This window comes from Pseudophryne corroboree, chromosome 8 (assembly GCF_028390025.1).
Source record: "Pseudophryne corroboree isolate aPseCor3 chromosome 8, aPseCor3.hap2, whole genome shotgun sequence".
Classification (NCBI taxonomy): Eukaryota; Metazoa; Chordata; class Amphibia; order Anura; family Myobatrachidae; genus Pseudophryne; species Pseudophryne corroboree.
Window position 1 is genome coordinate 360267837 of NC_086451.1, and position 23341 is coordinate 360291177.

Genomic DNA, 23341 nt, shown 5'->3' on the forward strand with positions numbered 1-23341 from the left:
AGCTTGCTTGTATGCTTTTGCATTTAATAAATGTACAGTATATGATTATTGCAAGCTCCTGAGTGCAGTCTTCCACTTGGACGATAATACTTCTACATTCTGGCACCAAGATAAAACTTTCTATATCTTTGGTGAGCGCCCATTTTTTTGCATTTTTTCTGTATATTAGTGGCATTGCAACTTTTTTTCAGTTCACCAAGAGCTAATCAAAATGACCTTATATTATTGTGTGTCAGTGGTGAGAACATTACAGTGGTGTTATCCACTCCAGGATAATCCCTCCGGTATAACCAGCCATGCTGCATGTTGTAAATAAAATCCCAATATCTGTAGCTGTCCTTAGTCACCACATACAATTGCCCCAAATTTGCTGCAAATTATATGTTGGTCTTACAATCTATAATTTCCTCTGTATCAGTGCAATTCTGGATTTAATGGCCCAATTCTAAAGGACTTATCAGAGTCCCCCAGGTTAATGGATCATAGGAGTGTCCTACTACTGGTGGCAGCAGAAAATATTACAAGGGCTTATGCAGAATTGGTCAGCTCTTTTGTCTGCATTACCATTTAAACCCATTTTGTCTATGAAAGAGCATCACTACCTTATAACGGGGTTGGGTTTGGAATGCCGGCGGCCAGGATGCCGATGGTCAGAATACAGACCACAGCATCCCGATTGTGAGAAACCTGACGGGGTTAACTCTAACCCTCCCTTCCCACAGCCTAAACCTACTCCAAATGCATTTTAGGAGACTGTGCTGATTAATTTGATATCTGACACTTGTATATTGTGTGCGGCTGAGTCTGTTCACAGAGCACATGGAACTTTTATTGGGAAAAAGCTGCAGCTGCTACATTATAGCACTTCATATAGAGATTCAAAGATTCAGTAGCACACAAATATACAAGAGCCACAAATCAAATTAATCAGCACAGTCTCCTAGTACTTTCTAGTCGCACCACGTTGCGACTGAGATGCATTTTTGGCAAAAAAGACGCCCAACACTAGCAGAGTCTCATGTAACCTGACTCGCCGAGATGGGCTGTTTAGCACGACTACAGCAATGATAGTTGAGGACAGATATGTAAATGTTAATAACTAATTAATATATAAACCTAGAACATATTTTATATTAAAAACATAATACATATTGATTAACAATAGAGATTTAAAAACATGCAGTTGATTATAAAATGTGTACAATTCTGAAAAGACCAAAATATAATACAAACCTTCCATGTATCTTCTTGGTCTTTATACTGAATCTCATATATCAGACAATGTGATGGGATTTTTCCCTTGGGTGGCTTCCAGTGCAGGATTAATTCATTATTTAAGGTCTTGTTGATGTTTAGATCTTCAGGAATTCCAGGTTTACCTATCAGATTAACAGGAGGAGAACTTCTATTATTTCAGGATAGTCTTTTTGTTTAAACAGCTGAATATTACTTTGGAAATCTTGATTTACTGTGGAACATTCCATTAGACAACAGAAATCTTGGCATTGACACGGAAATTTACTACAGTCCCTGAACACTAGTTAAATACAACACCGAAAAATTTATCACAGAAATTAATTTATTTAAACTGAAAAATCAACAGTTTATTAGGAGTTATTTTTCTAAATAAACTAGGTTTTCATTGTGCCTTAGTCTCATTTTTTATTTTTTTGTGTTATCTATTGTGATCTCTTGTCTATCTTTCAAGTACTAAACAGTGTGGCAGGTTTATATTAAATGTTTGGTGAGGTCCAGAAGGGAAGAACTTTCCTCCTTTGTTAGAGGTATTGATGGAGAGCATTTAAGAGGCTGAATTATAAAGAATAATCATTGTAAGTAATTTGGAGTTTGGTGAAAAAGCCCCATTCATGATCCGTAATTCTTTTATTGCAGTTCTGGCAGATAAATGAGAAAGTAGACTGATTATGTAAATGCGCCTGATATTTAATAGAGATTAGTCGTTCAGTTTTTACAGTCCAAAATATAATCTTATTGGCTATCCGGTTCTCATGTGATTTGGCTAGACAATAAGATTGCGTTTTCAGATCCGTACTTGCGCTAAGTTGGCGAAAAGAACTAAGGGGGTAATTCAGATCTGATCGCTGCTGTGCGTTTTTGCATAGCAGGCGCTCAGATCCAAACTGCGCAAGCGTATGCACCGCAATGCGCAGGTGCGTCGGACAGCTACAACGGGCATCGCTGGTCAGCGATGGGATGGTGCGAAAAATCAATTTGCACGGGCGTTCGCAAGGTGATTGACAGGAAGAGGCCGTTTGTGGGTGGCAACTGCTGTTTACAGGGAGTGTCTGGAAAAACGCAGGCGTGTCCAAGCGTTTTGAGGGAGGGTGTCTGACATCAGTTCTGGTCCAAATCAGCAGGATTCAATCGCACTGGAAGAGTAAGTCCTGGGCTGTGCAGAGACTGCACAAACTGATTTTTCACAGCTCTGCTAACACATAGGAACGCTCACTTGCACGGCAAAAATACACCCTCCCTGTAGGCGGCGACTATCTGATCGCAGGACAGCAAAAAACGCAGCCCAGCGATCAGATCTGAATTACCCCCCCCCCCCCCCCCCAAGTGAAAATTTAACTGCTCACCCTTTATTAATAGTTCTTATTGCTCCTAATCTTTCAGCGGAAACAAAGTTTAATAATATTACCTCTGTAACATTTATACCCATCATTTCAGATTTGCTCTATTGTGCCTTTGTTGTTTTCTTAAAATATATGCTGGGCAACCAATTTTATTCTGTATTATACTGTAACTATTATTTTTGTTCTAATATTTTGCATACATTATTGCAAAGTAGCTACCTTAAAATTTCTCCAGTGCGTAGAAGCGGCACCAAAACAGTAAATAGTACTTCATTTAAATTCACTAAGGAATCTTCAGAAGATAGGAGTCCCATTTGAGTTTTGCTGCAACTCCTGTTTTTGATCAGGTGGATCCAGTATCTAGACTTACCTCCTCTGACACTGAAACCCCTGCAGCTCCCCCCTACAACACTCTCTTATCCCTTATCCATACTCCCAGACTAGGAGACAGACAATGGTCTAAAGCAGTGTTTTTCAACCACTGTGAAATGGCACATTGGTGTGCCGCCAGCAGTTGTCATATGTGTCGCCGTCCGAGATGCCTGCTGCCCGGACTTGGATGCTGCCACATGCACTGCATGCACTGTATACACTGATGTGTAGTGATACTATACGTTTACAGTATCACTATCGGGCAGTGCAGGCATCTCTTCCGCGGCCCGGCCAGTGACCCCTACGATGTGGTGTGACTCATATCTCACATACACCATGCCATCCCGCCCGTGCTGCTCTGCTCCCCACTGCTCCCACCGCTGAGGGGACAAAAAGAACATTAAAAGGTTTGGACCTGTGCTTATTTTTTTACTATGGCAGACAGTGTGGTGTGTGGTGGCATTACCACAGGGGAACTGTGTGTGTGTGTGTGCGTGTGTGTGTGTGTGTGTGTGTGTGTGTGTGTGTGTGTGTGTGTGTGTGTCATTACTACAGGGGAACAGTGTGTGTGTGGTGGCATTACTACAGGGGGACAGAAGACACCATTTGGACAAAGAACTCTTACACAGAAGGTCTAATTTGTTGGTATCGTTACATAGACGATGTGATATTTATCTGGGATGGGTCTGCAGAAGATTTACAAGAATTCACAACATACCTCAATAACAACCAGATTAATCTTGAATTTACGACAACAACAACAAGCAAACAACAAGTCACATTTCTTGATTTGGAAAATTACATCCAGAATCAACAAATAAAACGAGGACTCGTTTTAAAGAAGTAATTGGCAACAACTCACTCCCAGCCTGTAGTAACCATCATAGGAATTGGATCCGAAATATACCAGGGGGACAAATCCAAAGATTACGACGAAATTGTACAGATGACGACATTTTCCAAACACAGAGTGAAGCAATGAAAATGAATTTTATGGAAAAAGGTTACTAAGGACAAGGAGTTCAAAACCAAATTGGCAACGATAGATAGAAAGGAACTAATCAAATACAAAACAAAAAAACAAGACAAATTTATACTACCATTCATCACGCAATACTACAGCAACACAGCACCAATAGAGAAAATGTGGCAAAAACAATGGCACATTTTAAAATTGGATGATACACTAAAGGACATAATTACAGATCAACCAAAAATCATATATCAACATGCACAATCCATCAAACAAAATATAGTGATAAGCTTACTCCCTCAACAAAACACAAATGAACAAAGTACTTCAATCAAAGGTGATCATCAATGTTTAAATTGCAAAGTTTGCAATATCAGTAACCAAACAACTAAAAACACCAACATTTTCACTTCAACATCCACAGGAAAAATATACCATATCAATCAATTTCTAAATTGCAAAACAGAAGGGGTGATAAGATTTGCAGAACATATTAACAACATTAAAAAAGGATTATAAACACATTAGGGGTATATTCAATAAAAGTCGGAAACTGACGTCTTTTCGGAAAGACGGTAGTTTCCAACTGATTTAGGTTGTAAGGGGTTCCAACTTATTCAATAGGAGCTGTTTGACTTGTTGGAAAACACTTGGATCGGCGGTTTTGGCCCATTTCCGACAATCTCAATCCGACTTTAAAAAAAGTCGGATTGAAAAGATCAGGCGGCGGAGCGGGGTGAGGGAGCGAGAGAATGTGCTTACCGGCGGGGGCAGCTGGAGCCACGGTCGGTGGAAGGCCCGAGCCGGGTGTCCCCCCGGGCCAGGCTCCTGTCTCCCGGCAGCGCTACACAGCTCCCAGGTGGCTCCACGGCAGCGCTCCCTGGCTACACGGCTCTCCAGGCGGCTCCACGGTCCCACGGCAGCACTGCCCGGCTACACGGCTCCATAGGCAGCTCCACAGACAGCTCCAAGCCAGCGCTGCCTGGCTACACGGTAACACAGGTGGCTACATGGCTGAGTGCGGCTACCTCCGGCAGCTCCCTGTGATCTCACACACATGGAGCTGCTGACAGTAGCAGCACGGACGCCGGCCAAATCCGTCAGTCGGATTAGGCCACTCTTTGAATAGGGGTTGTCGAGTCCATTCCGACAACTGCATGTCAGAATGGACCCGACTCTTATTGAATATACCCCATAGTGTATCAAATAATTTTTTCGTAATGCACAATAAAAACCCACAAGGATTGAAATTCATGGCAATTAGAAAAGTAAAACGAAACCGAAGAGGGGGAGATATTTCAGAAGAGCTAAAGAAAACTGAAACAAAATGGATCTTTGAATTGAAAACCCTGAAACCGAGAGGGTTAAACATAGACATCGAATTGAACCCTTTTTTTTATAACATACAACATCCTATACAAACAAAGATACATTTATATAAACAAAAGTGGCACCTTACAAGTAAATATTTTTATAAAACATTTTTTATTTATTTTATATTACTTTTTTCTGAGATTTTGCATAGGACATGTGATTCCTGCGAAGGTACTCCGCCTCTGGCCGGAAGTTCCGGTATTTTAACAATAAAGTTTTGTATAAATGGCAATCACTTTTAAACAAAAGTTTATATCCTTGAAAAAGTCCACCCTGGATGCATAAAATGCGTTGGACTCACAGAAAATAAGGTGATACAATTCCCTGATCAGCCACAGCATCAGCCGCACAACGAGCCGCTCCCGGCACCCGCCCAGTGACGTCATCCCATTCCCACCCACAACCCGCTGGACACAGCGGCACCTGAACACCAGCCGCGGTCAGCCTCAAACAATGGCTGTGATCATCTCCGCTGGAAGTAGGGACAGGTAGGCAGGGTAAGATTTCAAAACAGATATTCAACATCCCAGTAACGTGGACTGCAGGTCACCTACCTACTCACAGAAGGAGCTGTAAATATTATAACTAACAATTTTTTTCTCCACAGGTGCCACTCTATAAATTTACCATTAACCATTGGCGCTCTCTTATGCCACATAGCATACTGTAACTGTTGACAACGCATTTGTATCCTGTCATACATTGCTACAAAAGTTCTTACACTGATGGAAGAGTAAAGTAATACAAACATTGCTGAAAATAAAATAAGTTTAAACTATTGTAGTAGTAGTGATAATAAATAATGATAATAATAATAATAATAACCTATGTGTTAGTTTTCTCTTTTAATTGAACTCACACGTTGACAAGAAACAACACTGTAGAGGATTGCAACACTGGTTTAAGCGCTCCAAGATCAAAAACAGTAAAGCTCCCGACAAACCGGTTTGTCTGATATTGGACAAGTGTGTATCCTCCGCCGACCGCAACCCGTTTAATCCATTTGTTACTACCTTAGTGAACATTTAATATACTAAATAGCTGGGTCAGTGGTAAGTTTATAAAGACCTTTGGTTTGTTAATTGATATTCTTGCAAATACTGTAACTGTATCATATATTGGTCAGGCAATGGGTATCCTAGAAGAAATGCAACTTTATAACATTGAACAAGGAAACAGAAAGACACAGAAAATGTATATCTATCTATCTACCTACCTTCCTATCTATCTATATATAGTATATTGATGCCTTACCAAGATTTTGAAGCTGGAGGATAAAGTACGATGGTCTTATTGGATCCATGCCAGGAATTCCAGTAACACAAATAAACAAGTCTGAGAAAAGCTGGAACTCATCTCTTCCAAAAACACACCCAACATTTATTCCATTTGATATGAGGTATCTGTCACAGGTTTTTTTCTTAGACATGCCATCCTGCCTTGTAGAGTAAAGCATACAGAATAGAACATTATCTATACATTCCACACCTGCTTAGATGTGATCATGTTAACTCAATGAATAGAAATAAATCTATCTACAAATTTCAGTCACAATGTAGTAATCCGGATTTAGAAATGCCTGTGTCATGTTGCTTACTAATTCTAAGAATACAATAAATGAGCCAAGAATTTCCATTAAATTTAAATGTTGACTGGTAATGTGTTTATCATATACAGTATATATATCTTCATTTTTCACTAGCTGTTTTACCAGTTCATCGCACAGGAGTTTCTGATTTTCACGGTTGTACATATACAAAAAAGTGTTAATAATTTGTAAAATCTAGAGATATGTAAATTTGAGACGTGTTAATGTAAGTAAATATTAACCCATGGTTCTTGGCATTACCCGAGGAGCACACGTAGCAGATACGGTAAAAAGTGACAGGACCATTTTTGGAGTTTATTAAATTCTACCCACTGGAGGTGCAATCCAAATATTGATCCGATTGTACATTTGGGCATTATTGTTCACGTAACGTGAGCCACACATCGGTAATGACCCTTGATGAAGTCAAACTGACGAAATGCGTTGGATGATCTCTCATTTGACTCTCCATACTAAGATAAGCAAATTGTTTTCATAAAAAATCAACTGTTTCTCTTAAAATCGGTATTTTTCACATTTCTTAAAATTTTTGCATTTTTTTTATTTATTTAAAATAACTGGTTTTATATTTTTTGTGTAAGAAACCTTCTTTTATGTGAGTTTTTATTGTCCTCTACTCATAAATGTAATTTTAAATAGTAATTAGCCATATCCCAGCCTTATTTTATACCATAGGATATTGTTTTCTTAAAATCTTGTGTAACACACCGTTGGTCGCTTGGACCCTTATTCCCCACACCATATTCTAAAATTTTGATCTATTAAAGTTCAAATCTTAAAAAGAAAATTAAAATCCCTATAGAAAAATAAATCCAACCCACCTACTGACTACAAATAACCATTGAAAAATGATCAAAGCCAAGATTCACCTTCACCACCATCCAATGAGGAAAAAAACAAAACAGTATGATAAAATACTTGCAATTGGCATGTGGAAAGGGGAATTACGGATGATTCCAGCTTTGATAATATAGCGGTGGTCACTCACAGTAAGAGTTTTTTTGTTTTTGTTTTTCATGGGAATTAGTTTTATTTTATTTCTCACCATTTAATAAAATGTTCTTTTTTACTTATTTCATTACAAAAATTTAGCTCTGCACTAACCCATTTTTTTTATTAGTATATATACTATATATTTTTTTATTGCAACACAATACAGCAGTTGTGTTCTGAGTTAAGATAATTGTTACCTCTGGTCATCAATGGTGTAAAGCATCAATGGCTTCCTGCGATCAATGTAAACCATTGATGGAGCCATTGAAGGTAGACTCATCGATGGCCATCCCTAAGTGGAACATATCTGGCTGAGGAGGGTGTCACATGAATGGATGTGAACATCACATGATTGGTTAGCAAACAATCATGTGACCCCCAGGCATGTACCTCTGTTGTGGAATCTTCCATAGCACATTACATATTTAGCAATCTGCCCAGGTGCATCCATACCCTTTAAATTGGAAGAACTACCAGCACCTTTTGGTCCACTTAATCCCCCTCCTTTGCATGCAGTACAATAGTTCCCACAACATGCTAACATAGTATATAGATAACCTGGGTCTCAAAATCACAAAGGCTAAATACACTATCAAGGGTACTATAATGGCTACTACTGAGGAGGAAAGGGATCTAGGAGTCATTATTTCGAGTGACCTAAAGGCAGGGAAGCAATGTAACAAAGCAATGAGAAAGGCAAGTCAGATGCTTGTTGCATAGGGAGAGGAATCAGTAGCAGAAAAAAAAGAAGTAATAATGTCACTGTACAGGTCATTGGTATGGCCTCATCTGGAATACTGTGTCCTGTTCTGGAGACCATTGGCTAAATGTAATAGCCCCCGAGTTCTGGAGGTGTGGGAAATTTGTGCGAGTCTGCGTGTTCTTTAAAGCAGCAATTATTTACAAGGCAATCCCAAATGGTGCATGGCCTACATCACAAAACTTACCTAAAATATCTTAATACGTATAGTTTTGGTCAGGGAAGAGAAAGAGGGGACATGATAGAAACTTTAAAATATACCAAGGATTTTAACAAAGTACAGGAGGGAAACATTCTTTAAGGGAAGAGAAGTATAAGAACTTGAGGATATGTACTAAAACTGGAGGGAAACACTATAATTTTTCAAACCCAGCCTGTGACATGGAAGTTAAAATCTGATTGGCTGGTCCTTTATCACCTTCCACTTTATCACTTCACCAAGCTTAATAAATCTGCCCCTAAGGCTCAAAAAGAGTTGAGGTTACCTAAAGGATAAAAAAAGGGCAGACTAGATGGGTCAAGTGTTTCTTATCTGCTGTCAAATTCTATATTTCTATGACAAGATCGCTGTATTTAATGGATTACTTTTTCAAAGCCAGTACTGTTAGATGAGTTTCCGTTGCCTATTCAGAAAATCATTGAATTATTCATGACATTTTGTGTATACAGTACCCACCATTCTAGCTTATTGTAGTTACATATTAAAGACCTTCTTTAAAGCCCCTTTTTTCCAAACCATTGTCTCTAGGTTTGAATCAATTTATGAAACGTAGAATTTGACGGCAGAATATACTAACTCCACACAGTTAGGGCTGTAGTGGGCCAACTGGGCATATACCTAAAGCACAGTGCACATTTCATCAATTAGCTTAAAAAAATCATAATATGCTTTACACACAAACTGTGGATTGAACATACATACCAGTACTGTAACTCGTAGTTGTTGTTGCTCCCAAGTGCTCCAGCGCTCCACTTACATGTCAGGATCTCAAATTTAGAGTTGATACACTGAAAGTCTGTAATTTTTGATTCCCACGTGCCTGCATATATTAATAAACATAAGAAATAGGTTTAACAGTTTAAACGGACCAACAACAAAAAAAATCCAAAATTTACATTTTTAGATGTTATAAAACACTATGGAAGGATCTGCGCAAATCCTATAAAGTGGTGGGTAATGAGTGATGAATCCAGCCTGAAAATGGGCACAGTCTGGTGCTGCTCCATACGTGTGTGACTTCTTTGCCACAGTGATCTGACTCCAAGTATTTCTAAATTGCCGCACTGGACTAATTATCAATACTTAAGTCCGTGGAGACCTCTGCAGTCAGCTGAACACCTGTTTGCTGTGGTTTTCCTGGAGCTGCTGCAGGCTACAAATTCCCTGCTTGAAACTGAGATGGCCAGGATCATAACAGGTCAGCGCAGCTCACTGCAGGAATGCCGTTTTCAGGTGACATGAGACCTATATTGGGGCGATCTAGAGACCTTTTGGGTGTATAACAGCGGCCAATGAGACGCTGTCTGGCACAGAATTTTAATCTCCTAGTATGGTTGGAATAATAATAATAATAATAATAATAATTTTATTTATATAGCGCTCTTTCTCCAACAGGACTCAAGGCGGTTTACAGATATCAAAAACAATGCACATGATACAGAGGATTTGAGTAATACAACAATAGACAAGCAACAGAGACATAAAAGAAATCCTTAAGCACACAGAAAGCATAATGCAGGATTGGTGTAGGCATTTTGGGTAATAACTTCCAAGGGTTGTGTATTCCACCCTCACAAGGTACATGGTGCGGCAGCCATCTTGGGCGCTCAGCGTAGGATTACCCAGGGTGGAATAGTCCACCCCTAGAAGAGATGACAGAAAATGGGGGTGATTTCAGAGTCCTACAGTTCAGAGTAGGGTTCCATCAAAACCATCAGGCCTATGTATTTTTCATCCCATCCACAAGTGTACCATATGGGGCAGCCATGTTGGGAATGAGAACTAGCACCCTGCAAGTGAGTTTACATATTATTATATACTTGATTTGCTATACTGGAGTCTTATAAAGACTGAGCATAATACGCTACCGTATGATAATATTAAATCAACGTTTTAGAGAGACTGCTCTAACAATAAAAACTGGTATATACAGTACATTGAGCATTTGCAAATGAAGTTATTTATTGTTAATACTGGCTGGAAGAAATATAATCTCTCATTGTTACAATTAGTTTATATTGCTACATGAAGTTCTATTTATTACTGCTGGGATGTTATGTGTCATGAGCTGTTTTATCTTTTTTATTTTTATCTTTGTATGAATACATTTTAACTATTGGATTTATTGACACAGCAGCGCGGTTTCTTTGTCCTGGGTATTGAGTAGCAGCCTCCAAACAACTGGGTTCCTTTCCCAGTTAATTCAAGAATTGTTTTAAAGCTTTAGCAAATGCTCATGGCACAAATCCATCTGACACAGGATAAGGGGAAGGGATATCCTCAAAATAGCCAAAACATAGTTTAATGCAAATAAGCTTGAACACAATTTATTTTATGTTATAAAAACAATAGGTAATAACGCCAGGTACCTGGTTTTTCAGCTATCACTATATATATATATATATATATATATATATATATATATATATATATATATATATATATATTTATTTTGAGAATGCTGATTTATATACAGGAATGAAAAGCTATACCTTATACACACTTTAAATACACTTTACCATGGAGCCGTTGCGGCCACTACACTTAATACACACTCTACGCACCTTTTACGCTGTTAGCATACAGAGTCCTGTACCGTGTACGGACTTTGCGTACAAACGCCGTGCTGACGGTACAAAGTACACACAGCCCGTACACACTTTAAACCTTATGCAGCAATGCAGTGCGATGCTATTACACTTTAAACCTTAGCAGGGTAAGAAAGACACGACACCAGTCTGTAGTTAAACCACTGGGTTCTGACACCACAGCGTATTATTGCTGAAAGGGGGTTACAATATAAACAATACAATACAACAGAATAATGGCTACATTCAATGGTACATACGTGATTGGATTCGCCGCGCTACCCAGATCTGGTCCCCGGTCATCTGATAGATAACTTTGTGAGTCTTGTGTCTGACCAGGCCTGCTGCAGGCTCTCTTTATACAATTCATCCAAAACATAACACAATGGATACTGTAATCTCTTTGTCCATTTGACACATGGATGGTCATTCACAGTATAGGAGAGGTCATAGGTCGGTTTGAATAGGTGGGCGATGTCTGTTCCAACTGCTCTTGTGGGTGATCTCCTCTGGATTCCCACCGTATACAGAATGTACAGTAAATACAGTTTATATCTATATTCTGCTCCTGCACATAACTATCCGCAGGAACATGCAATCTTTCTCAAATCAACACCGGAATGTTACCCTTAAAATACCCTTCAGCTGGATACCAAACACCACCTTATAACCTTGTTCTGTCCCCACCTATCCTGTAAAGGTGAATCTCTTTGTTCTGTTACCATTTAAACTGTTGTTACTTTCTAATGTGGTGCAGGGAGACTATGTTTACATTGTGCACTATTTGGATTAAATATGTAATGTGTTTTGATAGCTTTCCATGCATTCACAAACTCTACCGTAAATACTCATACCACGCGCTAATGCGCAGGACCGCGGGAGCGACCATATGCAGATTGCGAATATGCGCACGTACGGCAGAGCAAGTACGCGCACAGAGGCCATCTGTGTGTAGTTTGTACGTAATGTATGTACTGCAATATTTTTCGACTTTGGCAGTCACCAATAACTGCCACTATCTAATCACTAAACAGAAAAATATCTATACAATATCTACAGAAGCTTTGATGATCAGGGAGAGTTGTAGGTGGGAAATGTATGACCTAGTGAGATAGTAAAAAGCATGTATGTATGAATCCATGTCTGAGGGGCATGTATCATTGTGCCATATATGTTCTAAATAAGCTTCGTGGTACTGCAAAGTATACATTAAATCCTTCTCATCCCGTACTAAGGGTCTGTAAATGGGCCAACAAACACTACCGAGCTCTTTTTGGCTTCTTGTTCCAACAAATGGGGTGCACATTTAGTTGATGATACATGGAGGGGGAACATATGTGAGTGCTAGTATATGTGGATATCACCTGTCGACTATGTGTGCTGTTAACTGGATGTTGCAGAGATGAAGATAAGACACATATCTAAAATACATTCACATAAACATTTTGGGTAGGGCTGATGTCTTTTCCGGATGGATGTATCTGGGCAGAGGGGAATACAAAAGAAAAACGGGTGAAAGAAACAGGCCATGAAATTCATTTGCAATCCTTATCATAACACTGTCTCTATGGAAGGGTCATAAATTAAATCTGCTGCTATAACAGCGCCCTCGCTCCTTAGACTCATCAACTGTGTGCCGTACTTGTGCCGCGTCAGAAATCGAACACACCTAAATATCGAACCAATAATTATAACGACTCCCAGGATACAAAGGAGAAGCTTCCCTACACTCATAATAACATTTTGAGCCCATTCTCCTAAACCTGAGAACCAATTTCGTGGGTTCAGCCATGAGACCCAGCCGGTCAGTTCATTACTCACAGTCGCTAAGGTAAGGTTGTGCTTCCTCCTGAACTCCCACTTCAACTGCAAGATATCGTCCATATTTTGATCGATGATCTCCGTGGGGTCGTTAGTACTGTTCGTAATATACGTACAGCACTTCACACCATATTGAGTTGCCAGAATAACACAGTACCCACCTGTCACAGCTGTGATATAATTAAGGACCATCCTGTGCTGAATCAGTTCCTGCTTGTAAGCTTGTAACTCCCTTCCCGTATACCTGGAGGTGTCGTCATACATCTCAGTGATATTATCTATCAAGTTCGCTAGCGCATGGATATACCTATAATTTATATTTCCTCTGGCAGTACGGGTGATGTCTAATGCGAGAAGGAATTGAATCCCGGTGGATTCGTGGATCAAATCAGAGGCTGCGTGCTCTGTCCTATCTATAAGGTGTCTCTTGATGATGTGTTCATAGTGAGTATGAGTATAAGGAGCCTGAGCACTGCGGTGAACGTCTTTCATCTTATCATGGGTTATGGTCATGACCTCTGGCAGTACTCTCCCAATATAACACAATCCCTCTGAGCTCGGGGCAAGCCACTTGTACGCCTTCCTCCCACATATGAAATAGGCATCATCTGGGAGAACATAGGGGACAAATTATAACATCACCATATTACAAACTTTCCAAGTGAAGAAACCAATCCCTAGTTCTCCCATCTGCTCAGTACAAGTATCGGGCTGGATGATATGAGCACAATACCCTGGCGATACTTTTCCAACCCACATGGTCTTGCTTCCACGAGTATACCTATATCGAAAATACCTCCCACTGTTGGCTATTTGGCGTACAAGTTCAGAGTCTATGGGTATCCTATCAGCTCTGTGTAAAAAGGTAATTGTCTGGTTATTCCACGTCACTTCCCAATTTCCCGATTTTCAGTAATAGGAAATATTAAAACACAATAAGGACCTGTCCACATGATACTGGTGGAGCTTCAAACTAGGGGGCCTAGAGATATTGAATTTCTTGTCCACCGGTCTCCCACCCCATAATTCGAGTACCTCATCTATTGCTAAAGGGTACGGTACTAATCCTGACTTGCTCTGACCTTGAGGCACCTGTGAGTACACCCAGCATTCTGTCTGGTTTAAGAACTTACCCACTAGTGAGTGGTAATCACTCAACGGATGAAGGTCCATGTCGATATTAAGGTTGGACTGACATCTCTGGATGCACCCATCCTCAACTATATTCTCACAATTCCTACAAATACAATATTCATCAGACAATAACCCCTCACAGTGCCTCCGAGCTCCCTGACTACCAGAGCGCTTACTGATGCCAGCCTTTACTAAAGTGATGCGCTGATCCTGAGATCCTACAAATTCATACTTGCCATCAGAACCCATTCCAGATCCCTGCTCGACCTCTCTGGGATCCTCACCAAAACAAACTGTCCTTATCAAAAACCAGAATTACTAACAGAACCCGAAACGCAGTCTCTTGTGATCGATCCATTTCGTTAGGGGAAAGGAGGAAAAAAAGAAGGAGAAAAGAAAGAAAAAATGCAGGGGGAGTTGAAAAAAAGAAAGTGGTATGACAACCGTTCTAGCTCTTGTGCTCAGATGCCTTTCAACAGTCCTGCCTCTCAACTTTCCCGGAACAGACACTCCAGTGATACGAGATTCTCTACACTCTGCTCTTTGTCACGAGTTCTCTCCGGGTCAGCGACCTTCTTGCAGTGGGACGAGTGGATCCAAGTCTCTCTTTCGGCGACCTTCAATGCTGTTGTGCTGGTTAACAAGACTTGATATGGTCCTTCCCACCTGTCTATGAGGCAACCTGAACGTAAGAAATTTCAAATCATCACATAATCCCCAGGTTCAATGTCATGACAATTACTGTTCGGTAGGTCAGAAATCACCTGCTTTAAATTTCTTTGTTGATTTCTATGCTGCTGGCTCATCCCAACCAAATATTTCACAGTCACTTCAATATTACATTTCAAATCATCCTGGGGGGTCTATCATTACATGAGGTTGTCGACCAAAAAGAATTTCAAAAGGTGATAGGTTAAGGGGAGACCTGGGAGTGGTTCTGATGCTGTACAATACTAGTGGCAAAACTTCTGGCCACGACAATCCAGTTTCAGCCATTAATTTGCTCAGCTTGTTCTTAATAGTGCTATTCACTCTCTCCACCTTTGCACTCGCCTGTGGACGGTACGGAGTATGCAGTTTGCTATTAATTCCCATCAGCTTGCACATGACCTGAAAGACTTCACTTGTAAAATGGGTAACCCTATCACTTTCAATTATTCTAGGGATACCATATCTACACACAAATTCCTGCACAATTTTCTTTGCAGTGAACGTAGCAGTATTTGTGGCAGCAGGGAACGCTTCTACCCAGTTGGAAAATACATCAATACAAACTAACACATATTTTAAATTCCTACAGGGTGGTAACTGTATGAAATCGATTTGTATTACCTGAAAAGGTCCGTCTGTCGGAGGGATATGGGATGGCTCTGTTGGTATTGACTTTCCAATATTCTTCCTCAAGCAAGTAAAACATGTCATTGCTCTCTTACCTGCATGAGAAGAGAATCCTGGCGCACACCAGTAGGCTCTCACCAGCTTACACATACCCTCTTTACCCAGATGAGTCAGACCGTGTGCCACCTCAGCTAGGCTTGGAAGATATGCTCTGGGGGCTACTGGCTTACCGTGTCCACCTGTCCAAAGTCCTGAGGACTCCTGGCCATACCCCTTTGACCTCCAGACTGCCTTTTCCTGTAAAGAACACAAATATTGCATTTCAATGTGTTTAACTGTTGTGTTTTATCAGTTGTGTGAAGTAAACCGTCTGTGGAAAGCGAAAAGAGAGAGGAAATAATAAAAAGAAAATTTGTCAGATTTGCGTTCACCATCAGGCTGTCACACCCTCATGCATATCTGTGTCTATGCACAGTCTCCCTTCATCAGTATTCTCATTCTCCACCCTTTGTGCATGACCAGGCACACTGCATAAATACTGGTGTCCTTATGTCCTTATGCTGGTGAGATATACTGGATTTGGGCAGAGCTCTGAAAGACCGAGTAGGCATATGGCGTTTGAACTGTAATCTTGTCGGTGAACGTAAGAGATGAAGAGGAAACTTTGAAGACAAATCTCATAGAATTTAGTAACAGATAAATTTGTAGAGGCAAAAAAAAATATTTTACAAAATTTGACATCTGGATTGGGCACTACGGGGGAATAATTCTCTACTCAGTCTATTCCCCTAAAAAAAATTCTATGTGTGTTATATCTCTACTGGGACTATCCCAGCCATCAATCCAGTGTCCTGTCCATTTTAAGTTCATAGGGAACCCGGTATCTTTGAGATAATTTCCTCTACCTGCGATGGACATGCATCTAAAACAGTGAAATGCAACATTAGTCTTCGTGGGTATCCAACATACTTTGTGCTTCCTGGGCGGGAGCACTCTATATGTATACCATCTCTAACAAAACTTCTGTTAAGTTAATTAGAGGTCACTTCTGCTAGAGAGAGAGGCAAAAGTTTAGAGGCCTCCTCCTAACCCCAGCAAGTTCTGTCAAAAGGGTAAAGTTGCATTTATTCTGTTCTTCCCATTAACCGAATCTGTGTTTTCTATATGGCTCGTGATTCCTTACTATATGTCCCTTGATCCCGTCTATGTGTTTAGTAACATGGCTTGTTTTCTCTGTCTAGGGGTCTATATTGGCTATGTGCTCTACTATACCGACAATCTCTGGCAAAATGCCCTTCCTTCCTACAAGTGTAACATATCCTAGGTCTTTTCTTACTATCAGGGTTTTGGGGTTTAGGCTGATGAGACTTTGGTGTAAGAGCCTGTATACTTTCAATCCTCAGCCTCTCCTCCTGTTGTTTTCTACGCCTAACAATATTCTTGTGGTGTTCAATTGTGCACTCTATAAGACAAGCTACTGTGACCCCTCTCCAATTAGGCAAAGATGTTTGTACCCTGTCCCTTTCTGTCTTATTGAGTCCGTCCATTAGCACAGAGACAGCCACCTCCCTGTAATTTGCATCGTTCCCTGTATCTGATACCCCAATATATCTGTCCATTATTTGCAGGGCCCGATGGAAATATTCAGATGTCATTTCATTTTCCCTCTGTTTTATGGAGAAAATTCTTCTCCACTTAACAGTTGTGGGGAAATACAACTCTAGTTGCATGTTAATTTGCTCTAAGTTCTCCTGATTGTGTTTGTCAGTCATATGACTATCCGACTCTAATCTATAATCAGTGATACATTTTTGGGTGTCAATATTAGGGGGTAGGCACGCTTTCAGAAATATCCGCCAGTGTATGTTTGTCGGTTCATATGCATTACCCAGATCTCTGATAAATTTCTGACATCTGGCTAAATGCTTCCGAGGGTCGGGGAATTCTGAAATGATTGACCGCAGCACATCTCTGGGCCACGGGCAATACATTGCATTATTCCTGGTGAGGACTACTCCCTGACTATCAGTTCCCCCATTGGGAGTTACCATTTCCAAGACAGGGTGTAATTCTACCATTCCGTTCCTAATCTGTTTACTGTGAGGTGTTGTTGTCTCTGTGCAATGAACTGTCTCACACTTACCGGTAGCTGTGACCTCACCAATTCTTTCATTGGGAAATATTGTTACTGCTCTACCTGGTTGGACAGGCCCCACCTGAGTTCCCTGCAAGGTGACTGCTTGGAGGAGAACTGCAATTTGGCTGGATCCTTCATCTTCTTGTGACCTATAACCTTGAAAAGACTTCAAAACAGGATACATCTTGCAAAAATTAGGGTTAATACATTGTTTTTGCATACTACTATCATTTACCGATATACCATTGACTGTAGCCATCTCTTCCCCTTCGACCTGTGTCGACAATGGTGTGTTTGTGTTCTCATTCCCGCTAGGTTTTGAACCTGTTTTGCGAATTTGTTCCCTTTGCATGGGTGGTATTCATGTGACCGCCGGTCAGCTGACCGATAGTCACATGACCTCCTCCACCAGCCCGACGGGTCACTGTCCCGATGGTCGGCATGCCGACCAACAGGGACTATTTCCAATCGTGGGTGTCCACGACACCCATAGAGTGGGAATAGAACCCATGGCGACCGCAGGTCGCCACCGAGCCCGCAGCGCGGCGAGCGCAGCGAGCCCGCAAGGGGCTTGCTGCACTCGCCCCTCCCCGCCGGGATCCCGGCGTCGGTATGCTGCCGGGATCCCGGCGTCAGTAAGCTGACCGGCGGACAGGAGACCACCGGTCAGCCATACTACACCCCTTTGCATATCCCCCTCTTGCTGCCATAAAATTAAACAATCATTATGTCTAATCCTTTGTTTTCTGGATTTAAGAAGACATATTTTACTGCTTACATTCTGCAGTACCTCTGGTTCAAAGCTGCCCACCCTAGGGTATGGTACCCTATCTTTGTTAGTCATACATACCCATTCATTGCAAAAAGCCCATACTTTTCACACATAATAAACCTTGCTGACCCTCTCGGTCGCAAATCTGACCTTTTCGGTCTCACTTCTTCAGCCTGAACTAGGGAGGCCAATCCCGGGACGTTTTTTCAATCCCGGGATTCGGGATTGAAAAACGGTCGATCCCGGGATTGCAGTAGGGACCAGTGAAAGATGTAGGGAGCAGCGCTGGAGGGAGGGTGTAGGTAGCGGTGTGGGAGGTAGGGAGGGGGTAGGTAGCGGTGCGGGAAGTAGGGAGGGGTAGGTAGCGGTGTGGGAGGTAGGGAGGGGGTAGGCATAGGCGTGCGCAGACACTGACAGGCGGGTGCCGCTACGGCCTTCCCCCCCCCCCTCCACAGCATTATAGTGTTCTCTCACCTCCCCTGTCCTGATATAGACTGTTCACCTGGGCGGCCCAGGTAAGCAGTCTATGTCCAGGACAGTGGAGGTGATAGTACACTATAATGCCGTGCCATGGAGGGGGGAGTCCGAAGCGGCACCCGCCTGTCAGTGTCTGGGGGTAGGTAGCGGTGCGGGAGGGTGGGTGTAGGTAGTGGTGCGGTAGGGTTGGTAGCGGCGCAGGAGGGAGGGAGGGAGGGTGTAAGTAATAACACTTACTATTAGGCGGGCGGCCGCAGCCGCCATGGACATACTGAACGCAGCAGCATTTCAAATGAAGCGCCGGCCGCCAGCCAATCAGAGCTGGCGGACCGGCAGCCAATCAGGGAAGCTGCCGCAGCAGTCGCTCCTGATTGGCTGCCGCTGCTGCGGCAGCTTCCCTGATTGGCTGCCGGTCCGCCAGCTCTGATTGGCTGGTGGCCGGCGCTTCATTTGAATTGCTGCTGCGTTCAGCGTGTCCATGGCTGCCGCGGCCGCCTGATAGTCAGTGTTATTACTTACACCCACTCGCCCTCCCGCGCCGCTTCCAACCCTCCCACACATGCGCACTGTAATCCCTTGAATCCCGGGATTGGAGGCTCGAATCCCGGGATTGGAGGCTCCAATCCCGGGATTCAAATCCCGGCATTTTTGGGCCCAAATCCCGGGATCCCGCCGATCCTGATCCCGGGATTGGCCTCCCTAGCCTGAACCCTGGCTACTGAACGCCCACTGCTTGTGCAATTGGATCCCATCGTGGACTTTTTGCCAATAAACGCAATCCCCAATGCACACCGCAGATAAACGGTGAAAGACACCTAGCGCTTTCACTCGCTTACGCCCACGTTGGCCAGTACTACCATACACTGTCGATAGCGAAGGCAATGTACCCAACCCAGGGCCCTATCTGACCTATATTTACTGGAAGTTTTCAGGAATAACTTACCCTTTCCAGTAAAGTATCGGTCGTTGGAGATTTTCCTGAGAGAGACCAGCGAAAACTCCCTATAACCTTATACACAAATCACACTTGCGTATGCTCTATACAGCACTACTGATTAGAGATGAGCGCCTGAAATTTTTCGGGTTTTGTGTTTTGGTTTTGGGTTCGGTTCCGCGGCCGTGTTTTGGGTTCGAACGCGTTTTGGCAAAACCTCACCGAATTTTTTTTGTCGGATTCGGGTGTGTTTTGGATTCGGGTGTTTTTTTCAAAAAACACTAAAAAACAGCTTAAATCATAGAATTTGGGGGTCATTTTGATCCCTAAGTATTATTAACCTCAAAAACCATAATTTACACTCATTTTCAGTCTATTCTGAATACCTCACACCTCACAATATTATTTTTAGTCCTAAAATTTGCACCGAGGTCGCTGTGTGAGTAAGATAAGCGACCCTAGTGGCCGACACAAACACCGGGCCCATCTAGGAGTGGCACTGCAGTGTCACGCAGGATGTCCCTTCCAAAAAACCCTCCCCAAACAGCACATGACGCAAAGAAAAAAAGAGGCGCAATGAGGTAGCTGTGTGAGTAAGATTAGCGACCCTAGTGGCCGACACAAACACCGGGCCCATCTAGGAGTGGCACTGCAGTGTCACGCAGGATGGCCCTTCCAAAAAACCCTCCCCAAACAGCACATGACGCAAAGAAAAAAAGAGGCGCAATGAGGTAGCTGTGTGAGTAAGATTAGCGACCCTAGTGGCCGACACAAACACCGGGCCCATCTAGGAGTGGCACTGCAGTGTCACGCAGGATGTCCCTTCCAAAAAACCCTCCCCAAACAGCACATGACGCAAAAAAAAAAAGAGGCGCAATGAGGTAGCTGTGTGAGTAAGATTAGCGACCCTAGTGGCCGACACAAACACCGGGCCCATCTAGGAGTGGCACTGCAGTGTCACGCAGGATGTCCCTTCCAAAAAACCCTCCCCAAACAGCACATGACGCAAAGAAAAAATGAGGCGCAATGAGGTAGCTGACTGTGTGAGTAAGATTAGCGACCCTAGTGGCCGACACAAACACCGGGCCCATCTAGGAGTGGCACTGCAGTGTCACGCAGGATGTCCCTTCCAAAAAACCCTCCCCAATCAGCACATGATGCAAAGAAAAAGAAAAGAAAAAAGAGGTGCAAGATGGAATTGTCCTTGGGCCCTCCCACCCACCCTTATGTTGTATAAACAAAACAGGACATGCACACTTTAACCAACCCATCATTTCAGTGACAGGGTCTGCCACACGACTGTGACTGATATGACGGGTTGGTTTGGACCCCCCCCAAAAAAGAAGCAATTAATCTCTCCTTGCACAAACTGGCTCTACAGAGGCAAGATGTCCACCTCATCTTCACCCTCCAATATATCACCGTGTACATCCCCCTCCTCACAGATTATCAATTCGTCCCCACTGGAATCCACCATCTCAGCTCCCTGTGTACTTTGTGGAGGCAATTGCTGCTGGTCAATGTCTCCGCGGAGGAATTGATTATAATTCATTTTAATGAACATCATCTTCTCCACATTTTCTGGATGTAACCTCGTACGCCGATTGCTGACAAGGTGAGCGGCGGCACTAAACACTCTTTCGGAGTACACACTTGTGGGAGGGCAACTTAGGTAGAATAAAGCCAGTTTGTGCAAGGGCCTCCAAATTGCCTCTTTTTCCTGCCAGTATAAGTACGGACTGTGTGACGTGCCTACTTGGATGCGGTCACTCATATAATCCTCCACCATTCTATCAATGTTGAGAGAATCATATGCAGTGACAGTAGACGACATGTCCGTAATCGTTGTCAGGTCCTTCAGTCCGGACCAGATGTCAGCATCAGCAGTCGCTCCAGACTGCCCTGCATCACCGCCAGCGGGTGGGCTCGGAATTCTGAGCCTTTTCCTCGCACCCCCAGTTGCGGGAGAATGTGAAGGAGGAGATGTTGACAGGTCGCGTTCCGCTTGACTTGACAATTTTGTCACCAGCAGGTCTTTCAACCCCAGCAGACCTGTGTCTGCCGGAAAGAGAGATCCAAGGTAGGCTTTAAATCTAGGATCGAGCACGGTGGCCAAAATGTAGTGCTCTGATTTCAACAGATTGACCACCCGTGAATCCTTGTTAAGCGAATTAAGGGCTGCATCCACAAGTCCCACATGCCTAGCGGAATCGCTCCCTTTTAGCTCCTTCTTCAATGCCTCCAGCTTCTGCAAAAGCCTGATGAGGGGAATGACCTGACTCAGGCTGGCAGTGTCTGAACTGACTTCACGTGTGGCAAGTTCAAAGGGCATCAGAACCTTGCACAACGTTGAAATCATTCTCCACTGCACTTGAGACAGGTGCATTCCACCTACTATATCGTGCTCAATTGTATAGGCTTGAATGGCCTTTTGCTGCTCCTCCAACCTCTGAAGCATATAGAGGGTTGAATTCCACCTCGTTACCACTTCTTGCTTCAGATGATGGCAGGGCAGGTTCAGTAGTTTTTGGTGGTGCTCCAGTCTTCTGTACGTGGTGCCTGTACGCCGAAAGTGTCCCGCAATTTTTCTGGCCACCGACAGCATCTCTTGCACGCCCCTGTCGTTTTTTAAAAAATTCTGCACCACCAAATTCAAGGTATGTGCAAAACATGGGACGTGCTGGAATTTGCCCATATTTAATGCACACACAATATTGCTGGCGTTGTCCGATGCCACAAATCCACAGGAGAGTCCAATTGGGGTAAGCCATTCCGCGATGATCTTCCTCAGTTGCCGTAAGAGGTTTTCAGCTGTGTGCGTATTCTGGAAAGCGGTGATACAAAGCGTAGCCTGCCTAGGAAAGAGTTGGCGTTTGCGAGATGCTGCTACTGGTGCCGCCGCTGCTGTTCTTGCGGCGGGAGTCCATACATCTACCCAGTGGGCTGTCGCAGTCATATAGTCCTGACCCTGCCCTGCTCCACTTGTCCACATGTCCGTGGTTAAGTGGACATTGGGTACAACTGCATTTTTTAGGACACTGGTGAGTCTTTTTCTGACGTCCGTGTACATTCTCGGTATCGCCTGCCTAGAGAAGTGGAACTTAGATGGTATTTGGTAACGGGGGCACACTGCCTCAATAAATTGTCTAGTTCCCTGTGAACTAACGGCGGATACCGGACGCACGTCTAACACCAACATAGTTGTCAAGGACTCAGTTATCGGCTTTGCAGTAGGATGACTG

General features: G+C 42.9%; 1 protein-coding gene and 1 long non-coding RNA gene across 4 annotated transcripts in view; one reads left to right on the plus strand and one right to left on the minus strand.

Moving 5' to 3' along the window:
- The window catches only part of LOC134949129 (uncharacterized), a 132754-nt gene extending 126093 nt beyond the window's left edge, over nt 1-6661 (plus strand). The window contains exon 3 of the long non-coding RNA XR_010183106.1: nt 6555-6661. This is a non-coding gene — a long non-coding RNA (uncharacterized LOC134949129). The remainder of the gene's footprint in view (nt 1-6554) is intronic.
- The window catches only part of IL13RA2 (interleukin 13 receptor subunit alpha 2), a 123591-nt gene that overhangs the window by 52662 nt on the left and 47588 nt on the right, over nt 1-23341 (minus strand). For all 3 annotated transcript variants that reach the window (XM_063937530.1, XM_063937529.1, XM_063937531.1), the window contains exons 5-7: nt 9601-9718; nt 6571-6755; nt 1234-1379 (exon numbers count right to left, since the gene is read on the minus strand). In XM_063937530.1, the coding sequence (XP_063793600.1) occupies nt 1234-1379; nt 6571-6755; nt 9601-9718 (449 nt within the window). The remainder of the gene's footprint in view (nt 1-1233; nt 1380-6570; nt 6756-9600; nt 9719-23341) is intronic.